This window comes from Macrobrachium rosenbergii, chromosome 1 (genome assembly GCF_040412425.1).
Source record: "Macrobrachium rosenbergii isolate ZJJX-2024 chromosome 1, ASM4041242v1, whole genome shotgun sequence".
NCBI lineage: Eukaryota > Metazoa > Arthropoda > Malacostraca > Decapoda > Palaemonidae > Macrobrachium > Macrobrachium rosenbergii.
In genome coordinates this window covers 64,630,332-64,653,583 of record NC_089741.1, presented here as the reverse complement: position 1 = coordinate 64,653,583, position 23,252 = coordinate 64,630,332, and the positions used below count along the sequence as shown (strand labels likewise).

At 32.6% G+C, this 23,252-nt stretch overlaps 1 protein-coding gene across 2 annotated transcripts; it reads left to right on the top strand.

Moving 5' to 3' along the window:
* Window positions 1-615: 615 nt before the first annotated feature.
* On the top strand, window positions 616-10,609 carry LOC136841659 (uncharacterized). 2 transcript variants are annotated; one of them, XM_067108825.1, is made up of 5 exons: window positions 616-693; window positions 4,371-4,632; window positions 6,448-6,592; window positions 7,067-7,241; window positions 9,041-10,609. In XM_067108825.1, exons 2-5 carry the CDS (start codon window positions 4,383-4,385, stop codon window positions 9,251-9,253), a joined length of 783 nt encoding a protein of 260 aa, XP_066964926.1. In that variant the 5' UTR covers window positions 616-693; window positions 4,371-4,382; the 3' UTR covers window positions 9,254-10,609. The 2 variants fall into 2 exon arrangements, with proteins under 2 accessions (XP_066964926.1, XP_066964918.1); XM_067108817.1 differs by having other exon boundaries at window positions 644-693; window positions 4,323-4,632.
* Window positions 10,610-23,252: the final 12,643 nt, after the last annotated feature.

The window sequence follows — 23,252 nt, the reverse complement described above, 5'->3', positions numbered from 1 at the left end:
ATTATCATAATCCTTGCTTCTTCTGGAGTTCCTCCTCTCGACCCTTATTGGGTTTTTCCCTACTTTTTGTTAATCACAGTCAACAGTTTTCTTGAATGATTGATTCTAACGTATCGTAATTGCCTTTGAATAGCTGTGTTTTCTATCTTCTTAGACATATTAAATTTATCCACGTCTTTTGAGTTACTGGGTTAAATTATTTAGCTGCAGAACAAAACATAAATTTCCCAAAGCGTTGGGGAAATTCCGGTGAAAATCATTGTACTCTAAGTCAGTTGGTTATTTAGTGATCGGACAAATTAAACTGGATCTTCGAAGCAACGTCCAGGGTGTCCAAGAAGGATGGCGAGCCGATATAATAGCAATGGTGATGTTGAGAACAAAATAATGGCCACTTGCAATGGAACTCATCAGACTTACATTAAATTCGATGCACTGTGGTATCACAAAAGAGTCACCGAAATACCCTTTTTTTGAGGACAGGTGTACAGGCGAATGAAAGAGAACAAAGAAAGTAGCAAAAAAGAGAAAACCTTTTCACGCACGTGAACTGCCATCGATTACTGTCTGTTGTATTTCTTAGTTCCAGTTTTGTTTACCAGATTGCTCTTTGCTTGAAAACTTCGCTATCATTACCACGCCAGACCTTCGCCCAGGTAGGACAGAAGACCTCGAAATCGCACGACACTACGTGTAAGGCATTTGTGGTTGATATGTGTTTTGGCAACGTTTACTCTAATTTTAGCGGTAATTATTTCGAAACTTATGACTATTAGATCTATATATCCAGTGGTATATATAGATCTAATAATATACACAGTGGCATGTTTACATGTATACATTATTAGACTTATAAGTCCCCTTTGGTGTAAGTTATTCTCGAGGTATAGTGAATTATGTATTAGACGATATTTATGGCTTTATATTAGTGAATATAAACGTTAAGTGTGCAGTGATAAAAATACACGCCCGCCCACCCACCCACTCACACGGACACACATATATATATATATATATATATATATATATATATATATATATATATATATATATATATATATATATATATATATAATATATATACATATACACACACACACACATATATATATATATATATATATATATATATATATATATATATATTTGTATACTGTATATATAGCTGTAATTTGATTTTAAATAGGTAAAAGCATGATGATTATACAAACAAAGTTACAGCCCACGAAGGAAAGAATGGAAACAACTTGGATGCTAAGTACTTTCGTCTTATTGCAAGATATGGTCACACAGCAAGATGTCTTAGTAATAAGAGCATCTCATTGCTTCAGTTCAATATATATATAATATATATATATATATATATATACATATATATATATATATATATATATACATATATATATATATATATATATATATATACATATATATATATATATATATATATATATATATATATATATATATATATATATATATATATATATACATATATATATATATATATATATATATATATATATATATATATATATATGTATATATATATACTATATATATATATATATATATACTATATATATATATATATATATATAACATATATATATATATATATATGACTTTTATCATCACCGTGATTCATATACAATCAATTTCCTATTCGCTCTACCTCGGAAATAATATATTTTTCATATAAGTTACCGAAGGAATTTTTGTTGATAATAAGTTCGCCGTCCCGTGGGCTCGAACCGGCGAAGATCGAGCCCACGGGGGCTGATATATTATTTCAGTAGAAGTAGAAATATATATATATATATATATATATATATATATATATATATATATATATATATATATATATACTCTGTATATATATATATATATATATATATATATATATATATATATATATATATATATATATATATATATAACATGTATATATAAGTATATATGCATCATACCAATAAGGAAAATGAAAGACCGGGTGCAAGTTCTAATCGTTCTTCTTTATTTCTAAGTCCATTGGAGATTTATTGTGTAAAAATTCACAGTACCTGGGAGGACCACACCTTAGTCAAGTATTTTGTTTGCACATCCGATTATCCTTTTTTCATATATATATATACATACATATATATATATATATATATATATATATATATATATATATATATATATATATATATATATATATATATATATATATATATATGTGTGTGTGTGTGTGTATACATAATCTGCTACCATCCCTTAAACTTAAATATTTTACATATTTTTTTAAACTCATGGATTAAGTATACATACAATTGCAAAAAAGATTTATTTTATTATGAAATTAGATTCCATGATGTTTCTTTCTAGCGCATTATTCGAGTCCACTTATTTTTGCCATGCCCATTTAATTTTATGATTATTTTCATTCACGTGGGCAAAAATTCCCCTGTTTACCTATGCATATCTTGTACATTTTTTTTATACAATACTGTTCTCTTAAAAACATGGTTTTGAACACTGATTTATTAACTTTTTTTGCTTCGAACGAAAATAAAATGAAGACTGGCAGAAATATTGGTAGGTTTTCCGTAAACACTGAATCTAAACCCATAACTGGTTCCATGTATTATGAAGTCCAAAAAAGGTAAGCAATCATCCATTTCCATTTCCATAGTTAATTCAACCTGTCAAATATGTTATTTACATTTTCGTTCCCTGGCTAAATGTAAACTATATAGTCAAGATCCTTCCGAAATGTTTCAAATATGAATTGCTTAACACTTAATGAAATGGGTATATTGTCCTACCAAAAGTTTGAGAGTAAAATTTTCATTGAATTCAAATTTTTATTATTTTACATAATTTATTAATTTTGTTAAAATACTTTATATTGATCAAATTGGGAAAACATTGGAAAAGAGAACAGAACAGCATAAAAATGCCTGAGATATGTTTGTGAAAATATTCATACGGTCAACTGGGCAGGAACCATCAAAGACAGTTTTCAAGTAATGCACAGGATTAAGAAACATCATTAAGTTTAAGTTTATAAAGAAGCGCTTGTAATGATATGAATACCAGTCAAGGCATATATTAACGTCATCCATTAATCAAAAGAAATATGTAAAATATTTATATTGGGAGGAAGGTGGTAAATTTTTAGGGAAAAAGGAAAATGAAATTTGTAAACAGAGTACCTGGCCCAAGCACAAATGATTGTGTGGCTCCACCCGCTGGCGGCTGTCATATGCAGTTTTTTTTATGTTCCAACCATATATTGTGAATTTCTATCAGTAGAAGTAAAGTCAAAACCAGTTATGAATTACACAAAGTCTTTTATTTTTCCCTATGGGTATGAGAGATATATATGAATCATACGTCATAGTTATTATAATCACACACGCGCACACTTTTACACACACACACACACACACACACATATATATATATATATATATATATATATATATATATATATATATATATATATATATATATATATATGTGTGTGTGTGTGTCAATAATAATAATAATAATATTCAATAATGAAATATTAATGTGTGTATGTATTCATTTTTGTCACATGAACTGGCATTTTTGATAAAATATTAAGCCACTTAAAATAATTTAATATCAATTTACATAGAATTATAAGTGACAAGTGATTCGTCACCAGTGAGATTCGAAGCGCTGCCTGCAATGGAACAATGATGTACGATGACTTTTGACCACTGAGCCGTCAAGAGAGGTATAAGCTGATATCGTCGCTGTCAAACATAGGCCTGCCGAATTCAGGTTTTGTACTTAGAAACGATATCAACCTATATTGCTAATTACAAATTTTTGCCTGCCAAGACTATTGTTTATTGTAAGAGAAACTCTGACAGGAAGTTTAATAGTCTTGCGTGGGCTACTACTAATACAAAGGTGCCAAGCACAAATTAGGTGAAAGATACATTTAGTAATATTACTTTACTACTGATAATAATAACTATGAGTAGCGCTGTATTGAATCATTACGCCATGGACTATACACATAGGTTATCTTGGAACATTTTAACCTGAGTAAGGTTAGGCTATGTGATTAATATCAAGTAAGATTATATTTAAGAGATTTAAAGAATTAAAACCAAGAAACTATTTCAAATTAAATTAAGATATATCAGAATAATAATAATAACAACAACAGTAATAATAATAATAATAATAATAATAATAATAATAATAATAATAATAATAATAATAATAATAATAATAATAATAATAATAATAATAATATACTCCAGAGAACCTAATACAGAGCACGAACCTTTCTCCAGAAAAAAGGCTTTGAGTCCAGCTCTCCTTTGAGTTAAACTCTCCTTCAGGGTCAAGCCAAGATGATTGCAGGCCTCTTTCTCAGCAGTCTGATTTCAGCAGCGATAGGAGCCTCTCTGGACAGAAACATGACTTATTATATGCTTACCTCTGAGATGAAGAAACTGCTTCCCAGCAATACTACTGCAGTCTTAACAAGCGTCCTGTGGCCTGATTTTTCACGATCCACGAAAGTCGTGGCCGACGTCCCAACCCACATGAGGTGCTCCTTTGAAGCAAACAAGGCTAGAGCTGTTGCTTTTACTTACGAAGGTAAGCTTCATTTTTCCTAGCAAGAGGTTGTTTTTGGTTTGTTTTGTCTGTTTGTTTACTCGTTTGTAAGGAGAACTATACAAAATGTTATGTGCGTAGAGATTCCAAAAAATTTTTACGTAAAACTGAACTTGATGATTGGCTGCAACCAGCAGATAGAATGTGACTCTTAGGGAAAAGAAACTTTCTGGCACTGTGTGTGTGTGTGTTTGTGTGCGCCTATGTATGTGATTGTCTGTCCATCCCATGAATGCCTCACAAAGATTACAGACATGAGCCACAAGTTATACAAAAAACGTGCCAACTAGTGGGTCTTAATGAGTTAACCAGTATTTATAATGGAAATGAATGTTCAGTTCATCAGAATCATAGCAAAGTCTATCAGAAAAAAACACATTTCCTTAGCCTTAGAATGAATGACATTGTTGAAAACTATTTGAGAACTACTTCATATAAATGGAATGTCTATGTCAATTCTTAGCTTCAGGAAAGTAGTTTTAGTAAGAACAGTTCGCACCCTTCACTAATAAATAACTTTGTATCAAAATGAAATGGAAGCCTTATGTCACCACACAAAACACAGGTACAAAGAAACTATAAGACTTGTTAACCATAAAAAAAATTTTTTAATGCAAATTATGCAACATTTCACGTGTGCCAATGTCATCACAAATTGCACTAAATGGTATGGACTGGTAGGGAAGAGAAGAACAATCTGAATAAAGCACAGCAATGTAAACTAAGTAAAATGGCTGACTTTAAAACGCCACTACTGTTAATTTAAAAAGATTTTGCATAGTATAAAAACATCTTGAGGTGTGTCCATTCTACAGTAAAACATGTCATAGACACATGTCAGCTACTTATTATTTAAGTACCTAAATATTACGCAAGGTTTTAGATTCTTTCGAGGTGTCATGGTGGGGCTTATTCTCCTGGGGGTCAACAGTGATTGGTTGCATAAGGCTGTGTTTAGTTACAACCACACCTCAAGCTTATATATACTCTGAAAAAAACAGAGAATTGACTTTACTGACACTTTTGATACCAATTCATCATTTAATCAGGAATGCAATATCATCAGTAATATGAAAATAAGATGAACATTTAAAACTCATTTATTCCCGTGGCTATTCTTTTTTGTGCCCATGCTGTGTGGGCATAACAAATCGTAGCCGTGATGAAGAAACCAGTGTGGTGTAACCACACTCTGGATTATCAGAATAATCTAGATTATCAGACGCTGAAGATCTAGACAACTTGAAAAAATACTTAGACACCACAATGTTTTTCGTAGTATGAGTAATAAGCGAACGATTCTCAATGTTCAGTTCTGCATCGTTTTCAAATTAATTACTGGAGATAGAAGTTGAGTGTTGCAGGACACAGAAGGAATATACACGTTTTAAGATCAACAAATTCATTTTGATATTAGGGAAACGGTCCAATGCAAAACAATATTGCTACATTCTTCAATTATGTGAAATTAGATGAAAAATGTTGTTCCTCAGTGCCGATAGACACAGAAGATCTGGCATCCTTCAATAACTTGCCGCCAAACCTTGTACCTGTCTGCCGCAATTCCTTAGAAAAAATCAAATTGCAGATACTAACGTTTTACAACCGTTACCTTAACAGCTGTATAGGATTTTAATTTAGCAAAAACACAGGGAGAATAAAAAAAACACTACAGGATACTTGGTACAAGGTTTGAAATCAGAAAGGATTCTCCTTTAAGAAACCCTGTACAAGCCGAAGATATGGAACTTGTTATTTTATATAGATATAATATTGAATGTCGATTCTTCCTTACAGATGATTCTTGCTCCTTGCTGGGTTCAGGAGGAGGTGTTGTAGGTCAAGTTTTCCTCTACAGAAGCGTTATTTTCCCGCTTGATGGCTCTATTGAGGAATTGGCCAGGGGAAAGACCACTATTGCGTCTGCACCATTTGCTGGAACGTATGTATGGAAGCGTTTGAATGATATATTAAGCAGAGATATACGGCATTGTTGAATGTCTTAAGTAATGACATAAAATTTTAAATTACATATAACTATGGAGGTAAGATCTCGACAGACGTGTAAACTAAAGACATAAAATCATGACTGGCATGTTAACTAGAGAGCTAAGATCCTGCTGAATTAAATTAGTACCTAAGTTGGTCTACTTACTGAATTCAGACTCAGTTAAACGAGAGTAAATTGGCAGCTACAAGATCATTAAGATATTCAGTATCTATAACAAGTTTAAAATTCCCTTTCATTCATCAGCGACGTTCGGTTTGTTATTTGCAAATGCCAAATTTTCAGACCACTGTAAAGTTGTTCAGTGCCTGTGGAATGGAATTAGCCATTGGTAGCTAAAACTAATTGCTAGGGAGCATGTTCTAATTTAACCCATCAAAATTACTTAATATTATTCTTTTTCCAAAGCTGCCCTCCTCAAAAAGCAGTTGATGGATCCTTAGCTGACGACGCAGCTTACTTTTCTGCTTCACTTCTCAAACCTTGGTGGCAGGTTGATCTTGGAGAAGAGAGGCTGATTTATCAAATACAGATATTTCCAAGGCAACACCCCTCGTACTACGGAAGGTTCCATGACGTTGAGGTAGGCCTAGCTGGTATCTTAAGTCCAGGGACATATTTGTGTTATTCATGGAACAATATTTCCTTGTTCTATATTTGGGACTTTTTTTTGTGTTTCAAGAACTTCAGATTAAAAACTTCCAAGAGTCTTATTGTTGTTGCTTTACGTTTTGAACACATACTGATAAAATCATCTATTCAGATTAAAAACTTCCAAGTCTTATTGTTGTTGCTTTACGTTTTGAACACATACTGATAAAATCATCTATCCAGATTCTAAACGAAACAAAATAGTATTCGTGTATGTAAATGTTTCACAAAGACAAAAGCAGAAATTCATAAAGGGATTCTCAATAACAACTCTTAAAAATTTTGCTCATTTTTAGTTATGTTTTACTGAACAACAGTTGGCATCAAACGCATTAGACTATATATCACTGGAAGTCAGTTTATCATAGATTTGATCAGGTTACAACAGCTACAAAATCTTAGTTATTTATTCTTGGAAAATTTCTGGTCACAGAAAATTCCAGTAATTTTTGTTTTAGGGCAACTTTAGTTTGTCATTTTGACATTTTACTTTTTTTTAATATTCAGCAATAAACTACATTTATTCAGCACTGAAATAAATTCACTGCTTGAGAAAACTAAGTTTCTTTAAACCAACCAAGGGAAACTTTTGCTGAAAGAAAATCGTTGGCACCAAGACAGGAATAAGCTATAATCATGGTGTTACTTTAAAATAATGTATGGATATGTAATGTATGGATATATGATTCTTACAATAAAAGATAAAAAAATGTAAAATATTGCACAAGAAAATAATCTTCGTCCGTGGAAACAGCATTGACGGTGATGAAATCCTTTCAAAGATTACCAGTAGCCTCACAGGCGTCCATTGCTTCACAAGGTCACTGAGTTTCAAGAATGTAATAGACAGCTTTGGTATCCAGCAAAAAAGGAGCGTAGGAATTACGTATGGTAACTAGATAAAAGAGTTAGGGGACTTGGCATACTAAGTAAGTAGGGTGTCTTCTGGACACAATGTTTTCAGAATCGATAGAAAGGCAAATATATAAATTTTTTGAAAGTGAAATTAACATAAGGAATAAACATGATGTTTCTCAAAGGAAAGATTGAAATAACAAAAATGGAATAACAAAAATGTAAGAAAAGAAAATAGGCCAAGCAATGGATTTTCAAGGTAAATAAACTACAGATTTACATTCACCCATTAACAGCGTAGATCACATTCTGTACTGGTCATAGGTTACTATGAAATTATTATCTCGTGACATGAAAATCATGCAAGCCACCTCTTAGTTATGCTAATTAAAATTACAAGTTTTTTTCTAAATCAATTAGTAGCAAACACTGTATGATAACCAAATGTTAGTATATAGTGAAGTTATCTGTGCATCTTATTTTCCACAACAAGTAGCTAAATAAATTTAAATAAAATAAAAACATATATCTGGCTAACACATTCAGATGGCAATTAGATAGCTAATCATTTTTGTTTTTTCTTATAACATAAACATGCACAAAAGCAAACCAACATTTTTTGTTGATTCCACTTGCAGATTATACATCACATTTTACGATATAAAGCTCTACAATATTCTAATCTATATCATGATTTTAATCATTATTGACATGAGCAAACATTCTCATAGGACCAGCCGAAGAGCCTTGAACTATCTATCCTAGCAAGATTCTACTATATAGAAAATAGGAAAGAAGAGCAAAGATGAAATAAAGGGTAAAAAAAAAAAAAAAAAAATACCGACCAATACAAGTGAAAATATCTCATCTTTGCAGGTTCGAGTGGGCAAAACCCTCGTTAGCAACGGAACTCTCTCCTCCTACAGTCTCTTGTGCTCTTACACAAAAGTATATCAACTTGGCGAAGGCTATTTGCTGTGTTCTAGATACAATGGCTTCATCGGGAGATACGTCAGCATCCAGATAACAGCTGCAGCAGCCGAATACCTACAGCTCAATGAAGTGAACGTATTTGCCCTCAAGAAATAGATCTCTTTATGGCTTGTAACTGGCAAACCAATTTTTCTGAAATAGATTCACTTTTAAAGTGATCTTACAATAGATGAATTAGTTTCTACTCATTGGTGTGTTTTACGTTAGTAGTTGGTACTCTAGTTAGACTGTTGGTATTGCTCAAATGATTTCAGTATAATAACAGCACTTGATCTGGAGTACAGGTAGAACACTGAATCTAGCGTTTAGGTCTCCTCACCTGCAATTGCAGTTAAGGAAATGCTTATCTTTCATGTATATGTATTTTATATATTCATGAATTAGACAGTAATCTGGAGATACTGAACAGCGACAATATTGTAGTTGTATTATACCTGATTTATTTTAACATATAACCATTGCCCTTTTTGTGTGTTTGCTGACATGATCATGCAATACTTCATGGCTACTAGAGAATATTTTGTAATATTCTGAGCTATAGAAATATCTACTGCTGCAATGATGGTACATCTGAATTCTATGTAGTTATATCATCAAAATCATATGAAATAGGCCCCATATTTACTCAGTGGCATCTCCAGGGAAGCATTCGTGAATCTTTTGTATGACAATCATTGAACCTATGAGTAAGAGGGTTCATAAATATTTATAAGTTCAATATCTTGTTATTCACTGCTGTAGCTGCAAATAAAATCTGGCTCTGCCATAATTAAAATGAAATTAATCTGGCACTGACGACTCATTTTCGTCTCCTGATCATTGCAGTGTTTTAGCTTAGTAGATTGACGTAAGATGAGTTTCATTACAATTAATACGTAAAAACAAATAATTAAAAATCAGCTTTTGGAATGTATAGCTTAGTCAAATGTTAAACTTAGTCTAGTTGTGATTTTAAAGTTCTCATAATATAAAGGTCCTAGTATATCTACAAACAAATTCATCTACTTTCATTCTAACAAGAAAAGACGAAATTAAGTTTAATGTGATGATAAACTGTGGCACTGGTCTGAGCGTTTTTATAACACTTTCACCATATTTATTGTTTGAAGATACTGAAGGAAAAGTATTCTAGATAATAAATGAGTGAAACTGAGTGAACGATCTTTTACAGAGGAAGAAACGTTCATAAAAGCTGTTAGGCTCCAAATCTTAATTGTGAGGACATAGATTATGGGGTCTTGCAACATTACCGAAAGAGAGCAGAAGAGGGAAATGTCGAATGTGTCATGAGAAGCATGTCTGTCGATAAATGAGTAATCGTACGTAGATCCATACTAACATGAAACGCGTTCGTCTTCAGTCAATAAACACGATTTAGAATCATGCTATACCTTCTTTTGTGATCTCTGTTCCTTCCCTATTTAGTATTTAAGTAATAAAGCGACACTACCAGTTGATTGTGTTTTCTTAGACATTTTACGCTGCTATAAACTATAACAAGTAAAAATTGCGCCGGTTTTTTCGGCGCAATCGAATTTTCTGTACAGCCGCTACAGTGTATAATCAAGGCCACCGAAAATAGATGTATCTTTCGGTGGTCTCGGTACAACGCTGTATGAGACGCTGTCCATGAAGATTTAACAACGGCCTGGTGGTGGCTTGGCCTACTGTATATCGTTGCCAGATGCACGATTATGGCTAATTTTAACCTTAAATAAAACAAAAACTACTAAGGCTAGAAGGCTGTAATTTGTTATGTTTGATGATTGGAGGGTGGATGATCAACATATCAATTTGCAGCCCTCTATAGCCTAAGTAGCTTTTAAGATCTGAGGGCGAACAGAAAAAATGCGGACAGAAGAAATGCGGACAGAATAAAGTGCGGACGCACAGACAAAGCCGGAACAATAGTTTTCTTTTACAGAAGACTTAAAATACATGAAGGCCTGTCTTGTGTGCTTTGTTTGATAGTCCTAGAAAATATGAAGGACAAGAAATACCTCGATATGTATTCATGAATATACTTGTATATCAGCAATCACAGTCCTTTAACTTTTAACTTTTTCAAGAGGCAGATCGGTATGCATATGGGTTTAACTTTAGAGATCATCAGAGAAAAGTGTTGTACCTTAGAACAATTGTCTCGCAGCATTAAAGATCTCTACAGGATACGGGCTAAACTGTATCCTTGCATAAAATTTTGCTTACTCTGCATGATAAGGTTTTAGACATACTAAAACTGAATGTTTTCACGTCTCAGTAGTGTCCATTCGCTTTAGATGAAATATAATAGAACATTCTTCATCATTATAACAAAACGGTTGTATCCACACAACTTGAAATAATTGTGGATATTAACAGATGGCAGTGCAGTGCTCAAACAATTTGTGAGAATTCCGGGTAAAGCAATACTTAACATTAACACTAAACATAACTGTGCCTACACAACTTGAGAGAATTTTAGATATTTCTACAGAACACAGGCCGACCCCTACAACATTGCATCATGGGTGGATCAGTGTTTCCCTTGAACATAAAAGCAAGCTGTGCCCACATAGCCTGAGAAAATTATGGACAAATAAGCATTTAACATTATTGCTCAAAGCAGCTGTCTCAGCTTGAGGCAATATATGGCACAAACTGATGTACAGTGATGTTAATTTTGCTAAAATAAGAGAGTTCTGGACAGTTTGCGTACTTCCAACAATGACTTTGCAAAATCATAAGACCGACCTTTTTTAATATTGTACATTTGAGTGGTGGCTATATTATGATACACAAAAGAACAGAAATTTACGTTTGATTTTTTTTTTTTTTACTTTTTATACGTAACTTTGATCGCTAATGTATTATACTTGAGCCGATGATTTCATCCGTATTTTGGTGCATACATTAAATATGTTTCGCACCATATTCCAGGATATTTTCTTATTCAAACTGCAGTTGCCCATAATAATCATCATAATTACTACTGTTGTTATTTTTGTGATTATTCATCTCAATTATATGAAGCTGATCATAAATCATACTGAAATCATTGATATAATTTATTAAAAAATGTAAAAAAATCTTATTATTGTTATATTAAATAGCATTTTTCAATTAATTGGCACCATTTGATATTTACTCCAACTGGAAGTTGATTGCATATTAAGTTAAATATTAGTAAACGAATGAGAAGAACATAAAGGAAAGATGGAGATGTTAATTGTAAATAACAGTTTCAGATCTTCGAAGAACTTATTTTGAATGTTCACCTTGTTTTTCAAGCCATATATGAGTTTGATTATGACGTCATGATTTAAGAGAACAAGTTTTGTAGGAGGATATGTTTTTCATTCGATATTTACATTGATCTTTATAGGAATTTTAATAAAAGTAATAATCTATGGGAATTAAGAAAAGTAATATGTATGAAACACATCAAAAATGCTTGGAACTTAATGTAATATGAACCAGTGGGCTACGGACAACCTGAAGGCACACGCAGAATAATAACCATTTGTGAACTGATATGCAAGTTGGCAATTGCGTTCGAATATTTTAAACATTACAGAACTTTGTTGATTGGGGGTAATAAAGAAGTTACCATTAATTTGGGCTAATGACCAGGTCTATATGCCGACAGAACCGTAAATCTGGCTGTCAAGTGATATATTTCAATTGATCTTTAATGCGACGTAATGAATGCCTCTGACTTCCTTACAATATTGTATACAACATCCCTTGCAAAGAATGTAGTCAGATTTATATCGGCCAAACATCAAAAGGACTAAAAGTGAGATGTTCCCAACATGGATGTGCCCTTTCAAGAGGCCTAACAAACAATGGCATTTTGGATCATTGGCTTAAGACAGACCATACTATTAAACTGGGACAAGTCATCGATAATCTGCAAAGTGAACGACCATCGGAAAACAAATCTGCTGTTTACGGTGTTTACTGAAGCCACGTGCACCAGGAATTTTAATCTTCACCCAGGATTATCTCTGGATCCCTTGTCCTTGACTTTTCTGTTTAAAGAACATGCTGCCCAGATTAAGAAACTGTTACCCCGCCCCCTTCTCATTTTGTATATAAAGCGCTGTCAACTACCTTTGTATTCAGTGTGAACCTGAAAATGTAGACTAAACTACGAAAGTACTCGTTCCAAGTCCAAGTTTCCACTCACCTTCTTACATGGATTTTATGACATTCTCAAGCACGCGTTCATTCATGCTACATTGGATATGGGTACCACGAGAAACTTTCTACTCCTGTTCCCTTTTCTGGCAGATGTTCTCTTCAACTTCCAAAGGACATTAGCGAAAATACAGTATTCGGCTTTGACGGAAATTTCTTCAAAAGTATCTACAAGAACAGGTTATTCCAAAGACTTTTATTGCCAAGACGACTACAAGTGGACAGTGAATTCCCTTCAGTGAATTGTGTGTAATTACCCTCAAAAATATATATAGAAACACAAGAAGGCTTGAATTCAATACTTTCAAGAAACTGAGAACTGAAAGATTTAATTTCATGAATACGATTCTCTCGGATTAGATACCATTGCTACCGAATAGAATTTAAAATAGCCTTAGATTCAAGCTAAACAAATTAGTTCACCACCTTGATCATAAAGTGAAAGGACTCATCGAGATAAGTGATTGGAATAACAAATATAAAGATGATTGTGTAATAAACCTCCCAAACAAAGAGCTGAACCCGAATTTTAAACTTGCTTTCGGCTATCGTTTATCATATTCTATTATTGATGACATTTCGTGCAGGAAAGCCATCTCAGAGATAGCCAAGCTGGAAAAGAAAAACACAATTGCGTCACATTCATTGAATTTAGTTAAAGGTCTTTCTTCGGCTTACTTCAAATACCTAATAAAATAGTGAATTCTCCAAAAAGGTTTATAGACGCAATTCAGGAAACGAAGATAGATAAAAGTTTGCACATTACTAAAGCCGACAGATACAAATGTTTTGTAATAATGGATAAAACGAATTATGTAAAAAAAAATGGAAATTTTATTATCTGATTCTAGTACTTACAAAAAACTAAGGAGTGGCCCATTAGCTGAGGTCATAAAAATTTTCAATTCTAAAATAAAAACTGTACTAAAAGAATTCGGCTCAATAAAAGAAAGTTTCAACGATTAGCCTATCACTACCTCACATGTACGGATTAATCGGAACCCATGAAAGAGATTTTCCTATTTTTTGCTCTAGACTTTCTCATATTGAATTATCCAGTACTGACAAATTAACCAGTTTTGATGTGCATCTTTATTTACTAAAGTACCTATTGGTGACCTACTTCTGTATCTATCACAAAATTTGGATTTGTATAATCTAGGATTACCCAACAATGTCATTATTAATCTGACATCCCTTTGTGTAAAAAATTGTAAATTCATTTCCAATGGTAATTTTTATATATGTAACAATCACGAAGGTGACCTTTGGAAGAGTCAGTTGATGATCTGGCAGGGAACTTTCGCTGTAGAGGCGATGGTACTGGTGACGAGGAATGTCTGACGAATGCGTTTTAAGCTCATAGAAACAATGTATGTTCGTTCGTTCACTGAACCGATGCACTGGAAATGCATGTACATGCGTATGTGCGATTTCCCATGACATATAACGAGAGGAACACAGAGTCTCTTGGGAAGAAACAGCCGTGAACTAGAATTGCGGAGATGTGTTGTTAACCTGGTGTGTAGTGAGCAAAGAACACGCAAGTACGAAGATACGTTATTTAAGGGCATAGAATGTGAGTACCAAACTCATGAACACGTATTTTTCCAGACTTTGTATAGTGCTGCAGTGAAAATGATCGATGTCTACATAATGAACTTGCCCATTTTTCTGTTTTGATTATGCATATTAATTTCAGGTTTTAATGTAAGGTTATGTTACTTCCTACAGGAATTTCGAACATAGTCCTGGAGGGCAAATGATATGGAAGTGGTGTACTTGACTCTTACATTACGATATGACATTTATTGTGGTCTGTATGACCTTATTACTTTGTTTGTTGATTAGGGTATTAATCACTGGAATTGTTTGGCTTAAATTCATGACTATGCTGGTTTGCGAATCAGTATGTTCTCTAGTTAGGCCTTCTATTAATAGAGGGTGTGAATCACTCCATTTCATAACCGTAGTCTTTGCTGAGCTACTTTCGTTAAATTTGTTAATAAAGTCTAGTTTTCGAAATCTGTATCTCATTCCAGTAGGCCTTTGTGTAATGGTAGGTTTAGAGAGAAGCTTATGACGGAAAGAGAAGGGATCTGCTGACCCAAGGTAAGGCCACGACTACCAGTAACATCTCAAGAAAGGTGAGATGCTAAAATTCTGTTCTGAAAGCAGATACTTCAGTAAAAAGACTGCCCTTCGAACCAGGCAGTTAACATATACAAATATTTAGTATGACTATGGGAAACCCGCTTTCACCCCTATTGTCTAAAATCTACATGGAATTCTTCGAGCCTAGACTTATTCCAAGAAGTCTATTCTCTAGAGTATTTTGGGTTAGATATGTAGACAATTGCTTTTGTATTGTAAAAGACCACGTAAATATCCCTGATTTCTTGATTACAATTAATAATCTTGTACCGCCCATAAAATTCACAATAGAATATGAAGAAAACAATCGCATTTCATTTTTGGACGTCTTAGTTATTAGAAATAATACCAATTTTTGTTTTAAAGTAAATAGGAAACCCACGAATAATTTATCATATATTCATTTTTATTTTAACCATGCTAAACAAATTAAGATTTCGGCATTTTCTGGTATGTATCTTGAAGTTCCTAGATAAGTTTAAAAGTATTGATAAAGTAGGAGATTTATGTTATCCTTCATATTTGTTTTAACTTTGTAAGAATAAAGCAAAAAAGACATATTACAGTCCAACCAGAGTTAGCACAGAACTTAATAATATTCTTTGTTTACCATTTCTCCCTAATTTCATTCCTGTCATGCCCATTCTAAAAAATATTGATATTAATTTAGCATTCAAATAAGTTAATTAAGAATAGTATGCCCAATTCAAACAGTATGTTATATAGTATCCCTTGCAAGAAATGTAAAAAGATTCATGTCGGCCAAACATCAAAAGGACTAAAAGTTAATGTTCCCAACACAAATATGCCCTTTCAAGAGGCCTAACAAACAATGGCATTTTGGATCATGGGCTTAATACAGGCCATACCATTAACTGGGATAAGTCATCGATAATCTGCAAAGTCAACGACCATCGGAAAAGGAATCTGCTGGAAACGGTGTTAACCGAAGCCACGCGCACCAGGAATTTTAATCTCCACCCTGGATTATCTCTATCCTGTGTCCTTGTCATTTCTGTTTAAAGAACATGCTGCCCAGATTAAGAAACTGTAACCCTACCCCCCTTCTCATTTTGTATATAAACTCTGTCAGCTACCTTTGTATTCAGTGTGAACCTGAAAATATTGAATAAACTACGAAAGTACTTGTTCCAAGTCCCTGTTTTCACTCAGCTTCTTACATGATGATTTATATATATATACATATATATATACACACACACATAATATATATACATATATATATATATAATATATATATTATATATATATATATATATACATATATATATATATATATATATATATATATATATATATATATATATATATATATATATATATATATATATATATATATATATATATATATATATATATATATATATATATATATATATATATATATATATATATATATATATATATATATATATTATATATATATATATATATATATATATATATATATATATATATATATATATATATATATATATATATATATATATATATATATATATATATATATATATATATATATATATATATATATATATATATATATATATATATATATATATATATATATATATATATATATATATATATATATATATATATATATATATATATACATATATATATATATATATATATATATATATATATATATATATATATATATATATACATATATATATATATATATATATAATATATATATATAAATACCCAAGAGTTTTCTAAATAAGTGGCTTGGCGTCAGCCGGGAAAGCCAGGGGTGGTCGAAGCCACCGCCTATCGATTTTCTAAACGTGGCGTCGGTTCGAATTGCGGACAGTGCCGAAACACTTTGGGTGTAAGTTATTTTCATTCAAAGTATATTAAATTCTACACTAAACAATAATTATCATCCTAAATATATGAGTACGGTGCATGCATACAATGTATGCGTGGATACATATGCACGCAAAAGACTTGGAAAATACTCAACATGAGCCTTTAATAAAGCAAGGCAAAATGCAAGAGTTGGGACAGAGTCAGATAGTTCCCCGCCCACGAAGGCGGCCAGAAGCAAAGTGGACTACAGAGTGCAGGCCAGCCAGGCTGCAGGTGGACGCGGACTTCCCTACATGTCGATAGTTAACTACCTAGCCAGCACATTTAAGCGGTCGTTCCAGCACGCGTTCGCAAGTGATTTCATATGTGGAAAACGAAGGTTTACATTTGTAGAGGAACAACTAATTTATTACCAAAATAAAACATTCCAAACAAGTATTAAACAGGAAAATCACATGTTCAGCGCCAAGTTTAATTATGGTTTAAAGAAAAACGTTGCTAAAAAATCAAGAGGAACAATATGAGCAGCGTATACTTTAGAGAACAGCACGAGGAAAACATATCAGCATCCGAATGCATGACTGGCCTTGGCTTCCCCTCAATAAAGAACGTCCAAAGGATACATCCTAACCAAACCTTTCCTTTACTTCGGTACCATGCCCTGACCAGGCGCGGAGAGGGGGCGGGTGGCGTTGTTGTTATCATACCTGACACCCTCCTAGTCAATGTGAAATCGTGCACAATAGATTATATCTAAATCTTGAGAAATATTATCCAGTTTTTGTCATTGTGAGAAATAAATTAACACAAACAAATCACTGAAAACTAGAAGGAAAATGTTAAATTATCTAAAATATTAATTTTAAATTAATATTCTATTATAAATTCATATTTATAACTTGAATATATTGGTAATTCGATCCATTTAATGGTTTCATAACGTTTCGCGTATTTGAATTTAGGACCGTTTCTTTCATTTAAACTTTGGGGAAAAAAAGTATCTTAGTTTAACCAGACCACTGAGCTGATTAACAGCTCTCCTAGGGCTGGCCCGAAGGATTAGATTTATTTTACGTGGCTAAGAACCAACTGGTTACCTAGCAACGGGACATACAGCTTATTGTGGAATCCGAACCACATTATAGCGAGCAATGAATTCCCATCACCAGAGATAAATTCCTCTTATTCTTCAATGGTCGGTCGGAGACTCAGAACTCGGGCCTAGCGACTGCAACTCTACCGACTCGTCCAACGAGGAACTTAAATTGTGGGGAACAAAGAATAGAGAGTCGTAAAGGTACTGTTTTTTTTTATTTTTTTTTTTTTACAATATAACATAGAAACGTAAGTTTTATTCTGTCTAACTTAGCACAATCACTTGTCAACCATAAACCTTAGGTCAATGTTATTTCGTTTGAAATAACTGGCGTCTTTAGAGGGCAAAAGCATTAAAAAATTACGCTTATCCGTTAAACTAATTTCCAGCGAATGTGATAAATGTTAGAAGGCAGTAAAGTATATCGCAATGCAAGCAAGTGGAATAGCACGACGCTGTGCGAAAACGTAAGAAAATAAGAATTTGTATCTTTTCTTTTGCAGACTTCGCGTGGATAAATGGAGAAGAATTTCATGACTAATGTGATCATATTTACTACATATATAAATATCAGGGTGAGTAAAAAATGATGTTGATCTTTATCATAAAACTTCAAGTAGGTCAGAACCACAGTAGCATGGCCAGGTGTTTGGCTTTGTGGGACAGACACGAGCCTAAATAATGGTCTGCGTGGAGCAAGAGTATAATAAATACTGTATATAAGAATTTCTGTCACATACACCGTGACATTTTTTACATTCACGAACATTAAGACAGGAGTGTCGTTTAATATAAAATTCAATAAAGAGAGTGAATTTGATAATAAACGATATTTTTACCTTAGCCTTTATATATAATATATATATATATATATATATATATATATATATATATATATATATGTATATATATATATATATATATATATATGTATATATATATATATATATATATATATATATATATATATATATATATATATATATATATATATATATATATATATATATATTTATTATATAAAAGATCGGCGAAAGCAACATAATGCTTCATCGAATATAAGGGAATGATGTTTCAAAACAAGTTCGGTAACTTTAAACAAATGGACATTCTAACAAGTGTGTGCTACATTAGCGAACTTATTTAAGCATGGGAGGGAATGAAAAATATAAAGAGGAACATGAGTATCGAATCAGCACTCACACACGCACAAACACACACACATTCATATGTATATGTATATATATATATATATATATATATATATTTAATATATATATATATATATATATATATATATATATATATATATATATATATATATATATATATATATATATATATATATATATATATATATACATACATATGTATGTACTGTATATATATGAAGAAAAACTTTTCAACTGATCCTCTCTCTTTGATATTGCTCATGCAGCCTTCAAAATCATTTATGGTTACTTCAAGCCTCGGTACCTTTTTAATCTATATATTACGCGAGGATATTTTTAAAAGATTTTAATGCGTACCAGAAATGATAGAAAGAGAGAGTTAATTTCACTTGGCATTGCTTTTGGACGTACTGGGTTAAGGTCTGAGGGAAATATTCCCGCCCAGCCTGGATTAGCGTAATCCATTTGCATCAGCTTTGGCAGGCTGAATTCAGCTGCTGAAAGCAACATTCAAACTATTTAGTACATTCCACTGCGTTTGAAGTACTGACTGTTTTTTTTTATTTGGTTACTTTTTTAATCACACAGAAATAACAAATAATTAAATTATAATAGAAGTATTCCTCTCTCAGCAAGGAAAATATTAAAAAGGGATATAATTAGTATTTTTTGGTTATCATTAACTGTTATCCGTCGAAACCAAATGTACATGGTAGTTCCCTTACCTTTTAAAAGTGTGGAAAGGAATTTACCGGACTTTCTACCGGTGACGGAATTCAACATTAACGTGATTGCTCACCGATAAACTTCCCTGTTAGCAGGATAATCCTACATTTGTTTAAAAAAAATAAAACGTTTTTTGGAGATTGTTTCTGCCATTATTTCTGGGCCTTGTCAGTATTCACGGCGATGCCAGTAACATAAGCCAGAAACTTACTTGTTGAGAGAAATTACCGAGGAAAAGAAGTCCATCTCACGCTCTGAATCACACACTGAGAGAAATATCGATTTATCAACATTTAACTTTTAACTTTGTTTCAGCAAGGCCCTTCGATCTCCCAGAAAGAGTAAGGCGCATTCTTCTTCACCCGGTTGATTATGTGAAATCTATTGCAGGATGAGTCATGAATATAGGCTTTTTAGGTAATGCCTAATTCCTCTCTCACGTCAGTTATCGGGATCTTCCCTGTCACGGTTCTCGATGCCTGTTGCAGTATAAAAGAGCAGACTTCAATCACCTCGACAGAACGAGTATTTTTTTAATTAGAAGACTTCGATTTTGCTGACGTAGTGGTACAACTGACTGACAGATCAGACAGCAATCCGATGAATATTAAATAGCAAGACGCTGTCCTTTCTTAAGCGAGGAGTAAGAAGAAACCCTACGAAGAAATATTGATTGCAGACTTTCCGATGGCTCTTTTTATCTCTGTCCGTCTGGAAACTCTCGTGAAATATGCAGCTACTTTCTAATGTCACTATGCTTTTTCCATACTCCGATTCTAAATTTCATAACTATCGCAATAACATCAGATTCTCATATTATGTGACTGAATTATAACCCACCATTTTCAGCCTACTGAGCAACATCTAATAAAGAGCCGAAACTGACTTCATCTCTAATGTTAAGCCTGGTCGAGTGAGTTGCTTTGTGTATAATCGGTAAATCGATCTAAAATTCAGTTTAGTTTTCGTCAGCATGAACTAAAATTCTCTTCGACTGTATAAAATATCAACTGAATTTGAGGTAAGTCAGTCATTTCGACAAAAATGCCAGAATATAATGGAATGATTTATTGACCATTCAAAATCTTATGATCTTAGTTTACCGCCTAGCAAATTAGAGTTCTTACAACGCGATGGTATTAGCTTATTAATCATAAAAAATTAGGATTAATGGTTCCTTTTCTGTTTCCATCAAGTGATTGATGAAGACCATCATTCAAGAATAATTTGATGCGAGATAGAGAGATGCTAATAATAATAATAATAATAATAATAATAATAATTAATAATAATAATATGTGTAATAATAATAATATATTATTGTATTATTAATAACCATAATATAATCATATTAATAATATTAATATTAATAATAATATTATTATTATTATTGTGATACAAGACCAATGCATTCTAAATTAGACGACAACAGCCTTTATATGTAATTTTTTTTTTTGTGTTTGTGTACAACTCTACAGAGCTTTTAGCTACGGCGAAAGAGTGTTGGTTCTCCAACTAAAATTCCTATACCCCTAATGTAACAATACACTCCGGAAATCTACATAAGGATCTTTCAGTCTTAGTTTTTGATGTAGAGTATATAAAGAATGTTGGGGTTGGGGGTGTGTGGGGGTGGGGTGTGCAGAGGCTTCTGTGTGTACCAGTGCACAGTGTGAAGACTGACACTCCTGAATTACTGTGTGTTGTGCCACTATACAGCGTCCTATTAAGAAGTCTCAGGAAGATGCCGTGATGAAGATCTTTGAGGAATTTTATTAAGAAAAAGTAGTGACAAAAGATCTCATTAATAACATAAAAATATTAGACAAATAAGACTAGTATGCAACAGTGTTGTTTGCTTATGACAGTTTGGTTCTAAAAAGAAAGCAGTGTGATTTCAGATGTGAAACGTTAAATCTTCTTTCCATCACATCCTATTAATCTATATCTGCTTCTTGCTAGCACTTCAAGTAAATAAATACCCCCGGGAGTTTTTACAATGAATGAATTTATATGTGTGCGCATATGAGCGCGTTCATCCCGCGCCAGTTTTCATCCTGCTCAATTCAACCTCTTCTTCGTCCAGATTTCCTATAAATGGCATAACTAAGCAGTTGTGCAATACTCAGATACTCCAGTGCTTTTAACTAGACACATGCACAAATTCTTTAGGGGAGGTGGGTGGGACAGCGGTTGAACGAGAGGTGAACAGATTCTGAAGCGGATTCGGAAGATTAGTGCTTTTATCAACGCGTTTAAATATATAACGTGGTATGAAAATATCGAGGATACTCGCATAATTTCTATGGTATAAAATTTCCCTTCGTTACATAATGGACTTGAGCATTAGTAGTTTGTTTTTAAAGTGATGAACTTCTCTGGTGGCAAGTGGAAGTTTTCGCCCTGTGTGTTTTCTGGCTTCGCAATTTTCCCCCCTAGGGTAGAGAAAAAGACCTACAATTTCCTATTTCTAAAGACTATATAGCTTTTGCATCATCGTGAACAGTAAATAATTTTTTTATATTACTCTTAAGTATTTTATTCTTTACTGCTCTGTTTCTTTTTCCATAGCGTCCTGCTCTCCTTGTAGGAGCCCTTCGGCTTGTAGCATTTTGCTTTTGCGATTGGGGGTTTAGCTTAGATAATAATAATAATAATAATAATAATAATAATAATAATAATAATAATAATAATAATAATAATAATAATAATATCCCTTTTATTTATATTAAAACTTAATTGCCGGCGGATTTGGAATTATTTGCTTGTACCAGATACTAATTCTTTGCAACGCGAATGTGTCTGAATCAAGTTTATTCACTTTAATCCTCTTTTTCACCGAACTCATTATTTTGAACGAACTGGAATGCTTTATGGATTGATCTGGAATAAGTCATGAATGGTCCCAAGTAACTATTGATTT

Coding starts and splice junctions, on each gene's coding strand:
- LOC136841659 (XM_067108825.1), top strand. CDS start 4,383: ATGATTGCAGGCCTCTTTCTCAGCAGTCTGATTTCAGCAGCGATAGGA. Junction 4,633..6,447: donor TGTTGCTTTTACTTACGAAG/GTAAGCTTCATT, acceptor TCTTCCTTACAG/ATGATTCTTGCTCCTTGCTG. Junction 7,242..9,040: donor GAAGGTTCCATGACGTTGAG/GTAGGCCTAGCT, acceptor TCATCTTTGCAG/GTTCGAGTGGGCAAAACCCT.